We start from the raw sequence: 11260 nt of genomic DNA, 5'->3' as shown, positions 1-11260 counted from the left end.
CTACCTGGAATACCCTTCCCTTTGGTGTCATGTGACCACGTCCTCCACATCTATCAGGCATTGGTGGTCACTTCTTCCAGGAAGTCCTCCCTGATTTCCTAAGTCAGAGGTAAGCAGCCCTCTTCTGGGTCCCCTAGCCCCATCCTGGCACTTGTCACACTGTTCTGCTAGAGCCCAGCCCTCATCTATTTCCCCACAGGACTGTGAGCTGAGGACAGAGACCATGTCTGCATTTTTAAAAAATATTTAATGTATTTATTCATGAGAGACACACACACACAGAGGCAGAGACACATGCAGAGGGAGAAGCAGGCTCCCTGTGGGGAGCCTGATGTGGGACTCGATCCCTGGACTCCAGGATCACATCCTGAGCCAAAGGCAGATGCTTAACGGCTAAGCCACCCAGGTGTCCCTATTTATTTATTTTTAAGATTTCATTTATTTGAGTGAGCGAGAGAACATGCACATGTGTGCACAAGCAGGAGAGACAGAGGGAGAACCAGACTCCCCACTGGGGACTCCGACATGGCGCTCGATTCCAGGCCCCCAAGATCATGACCTGAGTGGAAGGCAGAGGCTCAACTGATTGAGCCACTCAGGCACCCCTCATGTTTGCATTTTTAATTTTATATTATGAAAGATCTCAAACATACACAGAAAAGGGAGAGAAGAGCCTGGTGAAACCTGTGTGCCCATCAGCCCAGGTTACATAGATTCTGTTCCCCTGGCTCCAGCTCTCCTGTTTTCTTTCCTCTCTTGGCTATAATAAAGCAATTCATTCCCCTCCCCCTTATAGACTTCATTGTGCTTCTCGAAGAAATTCAATAAACGGTTTTTAACCCCATAAATGACGGTTTGTTGCAGAGCTTCGTGTAACAGTCCTCCATTGGACACAAGCTTCCTGGCGAACATTTGGGAACGAGAGTGTATTCAAAGGACTGTGACGCATCCATTAAGATGATCAATATGAAGACGGCACAGCCACATGGCACAATGCTTGCGCCAGGAAAAATCCAGAAAGGCAAAAAGCCCGGTGCCAGGTGGTCTCTGTGCTCTCCTTTGGCAGCCAAGGTGCACCTGCCTGGGTTCCCAGCCAGAAGGGAGAAGGTGAAAAGGAAGGTGGGCGTGCAGATGGTGGGATACCCTTCAAAACATTTTTCAGCATCCTTAATGCCATCTTCCCGAGCTGCGATCTGCAAAGCAGTGGCCGGGCAGCCACTGTGAAGCCACCTGAGGGACCGATGGAAGCCATCCGCCTGACAGAAAGCCTCACTGCAGACTTTATCATGAGGGGTCTCTCTGACCTTCTGTGTCTGGCCCTCCTGGCTCCCAGAATGGGGGCCACCGCACCGCATGGCTGTGTTTTCTTCCACTGCCTGGGGTCTGGGTTTGGAAAGGTCATGGTGCAGTGGCACAATGTGATCTGATATTCTGGGCCATGTGTGCACTTCAATGCACCCAGTGCCTTGGGACCCTGGTCCCTGCCAGACAGCTCTTCTATCCTGGGCTCTGGTGGTAGGGCCTGGAGCTCTCTCTGGCTGTTTTACTGGTGATCAAGGTCAGTAGTGGTGGTATCTCTGCTCCTCTGACTTGTCTGGGATTGACTGCAAACCCCAATGTGAACCATAGCGCTGTCCTGGGGAAAACAGGATCCACATCACAACCCGGTTTCCCGGCATGCTGTCCTTTGAGGAGGAGTTCTGTCCATAGCAGATTTCCTTGCCTCACTGATGGAGAGAACGAAGGCAAAAGGAATATAGAAAAAAAAAAACACACTAAATTTCCTTTGCAGTCCACTGACAAGTACTTGGGACAGGCAGGGTGACCTTCCTCCAGGGGCTTGGCTGCCTTGGTGTTAACTCTTTGCTACAGGCAAAAGGCCACCTTAGCTTGACATGAGTCCAACCTTCAGGGTCCTGTAAAAATCCCTTTGGAGGGACGTCTGGGGGCCTCAGTGGCTGAGTGTCTGCCTTCGGCTCAGGGCCTGATCCCAGAATCTCAGGATCAAGTCTCACATTAGGGTCCCCACAGGAAGCCTGCTTCTCCCCATGCCTATGTCTCTGCCTTTCTCTCTGTGTCTCTATCTAATAAAATAAATATTAATAACTTAAAAAAATAAAATCTAATAAAAGATTCTATTTATTTATGAATAAATAAAATCTTAAAAAACATTCCTTTGGAAGCTTCCTTTCTCTCTACCCCCTAAGACACACATTCGCAATCATCCCCCAAGCATGTGGCTTCCTGATATACGCCTGAAAAGTCTCATGACTAAGGGTTTACTAGACAGTAGTAAATGACTCTTTCCTAACAATAGCTAGCTCCCTCCAGGTCCTGGAAACCTTGCTTCCAAATTCCTTAGAGACTCACAGTCTCCCCAACCCCCTCCTAACCTGAGAGTACATAATGGGCCATTCCTCATGACCCCAGTGCAGCTCTTCCTGCCCACAGGTCCTGTCCCCATGCTTTAATAAAAAAAAACACCTTTTTTTTGCACCAAAGACATCTCAAGAATTCTCTCTTGGCCATCAGCTCTGGATCCCACCAATACACCAACATTCCAAAACTACATCACCTGGAAAACCAGACCAGAGGAATTTTGGAAGGAGGACCCACCATAGTGCATTATTTACGTGGTCAGGTGTGGAAGGAGGAGTTGGAGTGGAGAGCAGGAGCCTCAAGTCATGGTCCCAGCTTCCAGGTCACTTGGGGACCTTGGGACAGATGGCAAGTCAACTGTCCTCCAGTTGACTCATCTACCAACCTATCTGTTCAGCTCTGACTCTTCAACCAATTGGGTGCCACACACACTTGCTGAGCAGTTTCTCTGGAGCCTGTGAGGAGACCTGGAGCTGCACCGCCACAGTTCCTGCCCTCAGGAAGGTCTCTGCAAACAGTAACTATGATTTTAAATGACCAACACTGACTGAGGGAGTAACTCTTGGGGCATGAATAAACACACACACACACACACACACACACACACACACACACAGTTTCTGGGAAGGACTATCATTTTATAGGAGCCTTAAACAGGAGTAGTTCACCAGTCAAGTGGGAATAGCAGCTGCAAAGATGGAGGCAGGGAACCACGGGGTTTTCTGGGGGCCTTGGAGCAGTTACTCCAGCTGGGCTGTCAAGGGTGTCGGAGGGTCTGCTGACCTCACAGGGCTGCCAGCAAAGGCCTTGGAGTCTACCACTGGGGTATTTTTATCTGACAACAAATGTGTGTGCGTGGCAAGCAACTCTTCCATTCTTCATGGATACCAACCGGATGCCCTGTAATTCACTCCATTCTAACAATATGCACCCAGAGGTAGCACCAGACCCTACAGGTTCAGGGTTGAGTCCCATGAGACTGCTCCCTACTTCAGAAGCCTGTTGCAAAGTGGTGGGTCCCCAGGCCACCCGCACTTCTGTCCAGTTTGACTACAAAGTGGGGGTCCTCATTACCCTCTCCTCAGGTTCCATGATTTGTTGCTATAAGAGCTCACAGATCCCAGGGAAATAGTTACTTTGCTGATTTATTAAAAAGGATATTATAAAAGATGCAAATGAACTGCCAGATGAATAGGTCCATAGGGGGAGATCTGGAAGGGTCCAAAGAGTACAGGAGCTTCTGGGCCCAAGGAGTTTGGGGTGTGCCACCACCCAGCATGTAGATGCATTGGCCAACCCAGCTCTCCAAATCCCCTTGTTTAGGGTTTTGTGGAGGTTCCATTACACAGGCACAATAGGTTAAATCATTGGCCATTAAATCACAGTGATTGATTTAATCAATTAGAGGGGGTGGCTGAAAGTTCCAACCCTCTAATCCCATGATTGGATCCTCCGGCAAGCAGCCCCCACCTGAAGTTACCCAGGGCCTTCCAGCCACCACTCACCTCATGAACTCCAGGATGGCTGAAGGGGATTTTGTAAAAAGCAAAAGATGTTCCTATAGCTTCTGTAATTCAGAAAGTTCCAAAACCCTTTTAGGAGCTAGGAAGAAGACCAGATAGTATAACAAAAGATGCTGGTTGGAACCCCTATCACTCAAGGATCTGGAAGCCAAGAACCAGAGATGAAGACCAAATGTATATTTCTCATCATATCACAACAGAGTCAGGGATCTGGATTCGAATCCCAATAACTACCTGTTGTAGTAGTGACTCACTGAACTGGAGTTTCCTGCTTTTTAAAGTAAGAATGACTGTAAAGTAAGGGGGAGATACCAGGTGCAGAAAAAGCACCTGCCAAGTGTCTGGCATACAGTAGGTGCTCAGGGTGTGGTTATTATCTTTAAAAAAAGAAACTGTAAATTTGAATGTAACAAACATTAGTGCTTACAGGTCAGGTCACCACAGGTCAGGTCTTTCAGGGCATCTCCTTTAATCCTTGCAGTCATTCTGTCAGATAGATTGTCACCCCCATTTTACAGAGGACACTGAGGCTCAGGTGGCTTGTTCAAGGTCATACAGGTGATAGTTTATGGTCACACAGATGACAGGTAGGGACTAGAATAGAGTAGGTTGGGCTCCAAATCCTGAATCCTTCCAGACTCTTCAACAGACGGCCTGGTCCCTCCCACTCCCCTTTGTGGCAGGGACCGTCCACAGTGTCCTAATATCATACCTCAATTCTTCTGCAGTGACAGAAACTGTAGTTGGGCACACTGAGGTCAGTCCAAAGCCTGCATTTCCTTACTCCCTTCCACTGGCTGTGGCCATGGGGCTAGTTTATATCCAATGAAATGTAAGGAGAAACATTAGGTGGAACTTCTGGAAGTCTCCTTAAAAGGGAAGGTTGCTTGCAAGTAAATGTTTAATTAAAAAAATAAGTAGGAAGAGGAAGTGCCAACTTCCTCCCTTCCTCTTTCCTTCCTGCTGGCTGAACTCAGACAAAATAGGTGGAGTTTAAGCCGTCATCTTGGGCCACATGGAGCTAAGCTGGTAGGACGAGATGGTGAGTCACCATCCCAGACCTAAATGGCCTCCCCTTCCCTCCCCCCCCCTTTTTAAAAAAATTTTATTTATTTATTCATGAGAGACAGACAGAGACATAGGCAGAGGGAGAAGCAGCCTCCCTGCGGGGAGCCCGATGCAGGACTTGATCCCAGGACCCCAGGATCATGCCCTTCAGCTCAACCACTGAACCACCCAGGTGCCTCCCTTCCCTCTTCCAAATTGTCAGCTCTTCTCTGGCAAGCCTTTTCTTCAGCATTTAAACAGGCTCAAGTTCCTCCTAAGAGAAAACATACTCAATCTCATGTTGCCTTCTCTCTCTTCCTCTTCACAGCCTACCAGCTGGGAATAACGGCCGACTCTCAAGGTCTCCATGTCCCCCATATCCTAACCATTCCTCGATTCATTGCATCTGGGTTTCTTTCTTTCTTTTTTTTTTTAGATTTTATTTATTTGACAAGGAGAGCACGAATGAGCACAGGCAGGGGGAGAGGCAGAGAGAGAGGGAGAAGCTGACTCCCCGCTGAGCAGGAAGCCTGATGTGGATCCCAAGACCCTGATATCATGACCTGAGCTATAGACACGTTTAGCCCACTGAGCCACCCAGACACCCCTGCATCTGGTTTTCTGGGCTACCTTCCTACCTGAGCCTGGGCCAAGGGCCTCTGGATGGCTAAACCTAATGGAGTTTCTTCAGTAATCTAACTAGAGCTCTCAAAAGTATGTTACATTTTGCCCATGCCCTCCTCCCCCTGGGTTCTATGTAGCCTCTGCTTCCCCTGCCTCTCCAGGCCTTGCTCCTGCTCCTTCACTGTTGTCTTCTCTAGTCCTCTCCATTTCAGGATTGACTTCTTTTCCTACATGTCTTAACAGCACCTAAACTCAACACATCCAAACCGAACTCAAGGCCATTCATTCCCTTCTCCCACTCCCCAGGATTTTCTAGCTGTTCTTTCCAGAAATCTGGGGGGAATCTCTGACAAACCTCTTCCCATCATCAACCCCAACCAATCTATGAATCAAGCCCTAACAATTTCATCTCCTACATAAAATCCATCCACTTGGCCGTGGCAGCTGACTCAAACCACTATCATCTCTTATCTCTTGCCTTGAGAGGACACAAGGGTCCCTTAATTGGTCTTCACTTCAATACTCCTAAACATCTGTTTTGTCCAAAGTAGTCAAAGGGATCTTTCTACCAATGGGATCATGTCCCTGGCTTGCTCAGAAGTCAACAAGTTTCCTTTGTCCTCCGCATGAATAGCTCAACTCCCAGTCTGGGGCAGGCAAGGTCAGCCTTCATCTCATTCAACCTTTCATCTGTGTTCCAGCCACAGAGACCTTCTGTGACATGCATGTGTCTTGAACGCACACTCACACGCTCCCTTTTCTCGTGCCTTGTGCACTAGCTGTCTGCCCTCCATCCCATGCCACATCCATAAACTTCTCTTCCTAGCATTTAGCCCACCTCGAAAATGATTTATGTACGTAAACGGTGTCCTCCCCAATGAAAACAGTAGGTTTCGGAGGGTGTCTTTCTTGCAGCTTCATCCCTATAGGGCCAGACATGGCCACCCAATGAATATTGATGGAGTAAATGAATAATTCACTGGGCCCCAAACCCAAAGTGTCCATAAAGAACCCAAATCCTAGGATTCCCCGGGTGGATCAGAGGTTTAATGCCTGCCTTCAGCCCAGGGCGTGATCCTGGAGACCCTGGATCGAGTCCCACACCGGGTTCCCTGCATGGAGTCTGCTTCTCCCTCTGCCTGTGTGTCTCTGCCTCTCTTTCTCTCTGTGTCTCTAATAAATAAATAAAATCTTAAAAAAACAAAAAAAAAGAACCCAAATCCGGTGTCTGAAAAGCATCCTGGAGAAAATGCGCAAATAAAGTGGGCGAGAGGCAGTCACTTAGGCAAGCCCTCCCTCTTCCCTCTTCCTCCCGGAGAGAAAGGGCGGAAAACGGCGCCTGCGCACACTCCCCGACCGCCCCATCCCCCCTTCGGCCGCGCGGTGGCGCTGCGCGCGCGCTACCGGAGGCGCGATCCTCCCGGCCGGCTTCAGGCCGCTCTAGCCGCCCTTCTCGCTTGCTCTGCTGGGAGGCGGGCGCAGCCGCGGGGGGTCCCTCCAAGATGGCGGCGCAGAGGAGGAGCCTGCTGCAGAGTGTGAGGAACCGAGCGGCTCCCCGGGCTGGGGGTTGGGAGCCCGAGGGGGCCCTGTCGGGTGCAGGCGCCGCTCCCTTCGGCCTGGCGAGGGGTGGCCGCCGCCCTCCCCTCTCCCGGGCCGGCCCCCCTCACCTCCGAGGCCGGGGAGCGCGTGCAGCCGCGCGAGGCCCGCGCGTGCGCGCTGCCGCCGGCCGTCGGGGGCTGGGACTCGCGGTGCTGCGACCCCGAGCGTCGAGGGCGCGTCGAGGGCGCGTCGAGGGTGGGGAGCGCCGTGCGCGCGGCGGCGGGGTGCCGGGCGGGGAGGCTAACCTCCCGGGTTTCCTGCCAGTTGCTTTACGTTGTAAGCTTAATTTATGTAACAGCCCCGGGAGGTTCCCGGTTGACGGGTGAGGAGACTGAGGCACAGAGGCGCGGTCCCTTGCCCAAGGCCGCACAGCTAGTAAGTGGCAGAGTGACCCGAGTGGCAGCGGTTCTGGTCCCGGCTTGGACGCACTATGCCTCAGTTTCCTTCCCTGTCACTGAGACTCGCCCGCGCCCCACCCCCCGCCCCCGTCCGGACCCTCGCGGGTCTGCCGCCGCTGCGTCCTCCTCAGGTGCCCAGGGATGCACACACACCTGGGCGCCCGGCGCCTGCCCTGCCCTGCGCGCGGGGGTGCAGGTTCCCTGGACCCTCCCCAGGTGGGGGCCGGCTGTTGCGCCTGCCTGTGGACCGGTGCCTACGAGGAGTTCCACCAGCACTTATCACTAGGTGCCAGGCACTCAGTAAATAATTGTAAAAAAGCCTTTGTAGCCATGTCCAGTGCCTGGCCTTGGCCTCACAGAGGCGCAGCAGACATTGGCCCTCCTTACCCTTGAGGGTCTTAATTAAGGCATCAGAGTCGGAGGGAGGGGTGACCTCCCTCCCTAGTTCTCCCTCCCTCACTAGTTCTGCACACTAGTGACAGGCTTCGTGTAGGCTGTCTTTGAAATTGGTCTCCCGGTGAGGTGAGGATTGCTCCCCTCCTCTGTTAGCCGCCCCTTTATTGGGCTGGTGCTCTGCCTGTCACCTTGTCATGGAGTTAGATAGTCCTGGCCCTCTGCTTTGTAAGCTTCCAGAGGGCAGAGCCTCTGTGCCAATTTCCCATTGTGAAAATCCCAGGAATACAAGCAGGACTGTAGTGAATGCTGGAAGTGGGAACTACTGTGAGGAGAGTGGCTTCCAGCTCCTTCTCTTTTGGGTGCGATGGGGCCCAGAAGACTCAGGTTAGACAGAAGCTTTGCTAGTGCCAGCCCGTGTTCCTGGGTAGAAGTGGAAACTTTTAAAGACAGGATAATTAGCTTTAAGCGCATAGTATCATGCTGAAGGGTAAGGGGATGGTAGCAGTGTCCACATGAGGCCCCTCTCACCCTAATGATGATCAAGCTATCTCTGCTCACAGGGTGTCTGAGTGTCCAGCAGTGTGTGATTGTCCAGGCTCGCTGACCTCTCCACTGGCCTGAGTCTGGTAAGGGCAGCTCAGATAACATCATTGAACAGAGGGCTGTAAGGGCTACTAGGCTGTGGTTGCAGGGCCTGGGGACACAAAGATAGGTAAAGTGTGTGTGCACCCTCAGTGCGTTTGCAGCATAGGAGGAGGAGCCACTATGCTGCATAGTGGCTAACTAACATAAGGAGGAAGGCACTGGGTTGTCAGTGTTGAGGGGCTGTGGGTGGCCTGATTTGACTGGGTCAGTGGAGGCTTGCAGGGAGGCCTGGGGATTTGCTGCCAACATGGTGCTGGGAGGGTGTGCTGGGGCCAGATGGCAGAGCATTGAGGAGTTTCACCTTTGGTCCCCAGCCAGCATGGTACCTTAAAAATCTTTTTTTTTTTTTTTTTGGTACCTTAAAAGTCTTGAAGAAAAGAAGAACTTTTGAAGATAGCTTGATGTGTCCAAAGGAACTTGGGCCCTTCGCAACCAAACAAAAGTACAAGTCTCATATGGACTTGGGCAAGCCACTTAACATCCCTGAACTTTGGTTCCCAAGGGAAAGGACTCCCAGGAGCATTACTAGGATTCATTGAACTAACACATTACAGTCCTGGCCTCACATGGTCACAGACCAGCATGAAGTTTCACCTTTGGTTCTGAGCACTTACCATGTGGCAGGCACAGTGTAGGTACAGGGGACACTTTTCCTCATGAAGCTTCTGTTCTAATGAGGGAGACAGTAACGATGAGTAAATAAAGATTCTAAGCCACAATATCTGTAGCATCAGGTGTTGTGATTCAGAGAATGGTGGGGGGAGCCTTTTAGAGTGATAGGGGAAGACCCTTCAACATTTGATGGGATGAAGTAGGGAATTTGGGAGGGAGTATTCCTGCTTGAAGGAATAGGGCTGCAAAGGCGTATGTGTTTGGGGAGTGCCAAGGAGACCAGCGTGGCTGGAGTACGTGGTGGGGAGCGGTGGTAGCCAAGGTCCCAGGGACCTTACAGACACTGTGGACTTTGGATTCTATTCTAAGTGTGTTGTGAAACTGGGTGCTTTTTAGGAGGGCTGTATTTTGGAGGAAGAGCTGTTAGGATTTGCTGGTGGATCAGATGTGGGGGGGGCCTGACAGGGGAAGAAGATTCTAGAAGCACTGCAGGGCTCCAGTGCTCTTTACTGGGATAGGGAACCCTGGAAGAGGAGCGCATTTGAGGCTGGGAGAATCAAGAGTTTGGTTTTGCCTGTGCTACTCTGTACTTAATTATAAAAAGAAAAATCAACTTGAAATTAATGTTTTTACCTTAGAAATCTTAGTTTGAGCAGCTACATCTACAAAACCACAGGCGCTAGCTCTCTACTTTTTCTAATACACATAAGAAATATGCCCCCATTTTATTTTTTTTATTTTTTTTTATTATTTATTTATGATAGTCATATATATAGAGAGAGGCAGAGACAAGGCAGAGATAAAGGCAGAGGGAGAAGCAGGCTCCATGTACCGGGAGCCCGATATGGGATTCGATCCCGGGTCTCCAGGATCGCGCCCTGGGCCAAAGGCAGGCGCCAAACCGCTGCGCCACCCAGGGATCCCTATGCCCCCATTTTAAATGTCCATTAGGCCATCACCTACAGCCATCTCATCCGTGGTCAGAACGTGGCCCAGCTGCTCCAGCACACAGTGAGTGCACCACAACTATTTAGGAGTCCCTTTAAGAATGTGCTAGGACTATATTTGTGATGAAAACATAGAGAGCCTTTGATGCAAACCCTACTTAGAGAGGTGGGGGCCAGGAGCTGAGCTGGTCCCGGAGGAGTGGAAGGCAAAGGGCGTCATTCAGAAAGACAGAGATGGCAGGAGGCACAGGGCATTTTAAGCTATTTGGAGAGAAAGAACAGCTGCCTCCCTCCCCTCCCCTGAGCCATCTTCCTGGGGGCATTATTCTCTCATTCTGAGCTTCCTTTTTGCCTCCGAGGAATTCGGGTGCTTTCAGCACAAAAACACTCGGCCTTTTCATACTATAATTTGATATTCAAGCTGTAGCCTAGACTTGGAACCAGTCTTTGTCCGTTTCTGCTGCCCAGGAGTTGGAGATGAGTCTCTGCGGGGACTTTCATGGACTATTATTCTGTGACACGGTTGCGTAGGTGTGTGAGGTTGCTTGAAGTGAATGTGCACATGGAGTTTGTAACCCTTTTAACCAGTTATGGGCAGTTGGATCACCAGAGATACTTCTCATACCAAAATAGGAATTTTGGGAACTCCCTCACACAGGTCAAAATCAGGCTTTTGGAAGCAGCCTCCTTCCTCACCATATTTTGTGTTCAGCTTCTTTGGGAGACACCAGTTTGCAACCCATAAAAGAGTTAAAGTGTCGCACGCTCATGGTGGTCTGTATTTACGCAGCTCAGTGACAAGGCTATGTGAGCGCCAGGAGCCCCCTTCTCAGCTCGGTTCCTCGCCCGCTGGTGCTGGCAGGCCTGGCATTTGTGGGCGTGGGAGAAAGTATGCGTCAGCTTGTGCCGGGGTGGGGTAGGGGGTGGTTTTGTGACTAGGAAATACACGACCTTTCTGAAAATTGTTCAGAACTGTGGAGGAAGGAAGCAAGAGACTTGGCAGTGGGGTGCGATCCGCAGCGGAAGGTGGGACTGGCTAATCCCTGATGGAGGGAAGAGAGCCTGGACAGCAAGGTGGCAACTCGCCCGG

General features: G+C 50.9%; 1 protein-coding gene across 4 annotated transcripts in view; it reads left to right on the top strand.

Annotated features, from left to right (window-relative positions):
- The first annotated feature begins 7006 nt into the window (after positions 1-7006).
- The window catches only part of TAB1 (TGF-beta activated kinase 1 (MAP3K7) binding protein 1), a 34176-nt gene continuing 29922 nt past the window's right edge, over positions 7007-11260 (top strand). Inside the window, exons 1-2 of one of the 4 annotated variants that reach the window (XM_041754832.1) lie at positions 7049-7108; positions 8527-8592. Coding sequence is in view for 1 of the 4 variants with exons in the window: in XM_041754833.1 (XP_041610767.1) it covers positions 7076-7108 (33 nt within the window). In the remaining 3 variants the exon portion in view is untranslated. Of the gene's footprint in view, positions 7109-8526; positions 8593-11260 lie in introns of those variants that run through there. The other 3 variants (XM_041754834.1, XM_041754833.1, XM_041754835.1) reach the window with 3 other exon arrangements.

Source organism: Vulpes lagopus, chromosome 5 (assembly GCF_018345385.1).
Source record: "Vulpes lagopus strain Blue_001 chromosome 5, ASM1834538v1, whole genome shotgun sequence".
NCBI classification, from domain to species: domain Eukaryota; kingdom Metazoa; phylum Chordata; class Mammalia; order Carnivora; family Canidae; genus Vulpes; species Vulpes lagopus.
The sequence above is the reverse complement of the archived record's forward strand: the minus strand, read 5'-3'. Positions and strand labels throughout refer to the sequence as shown.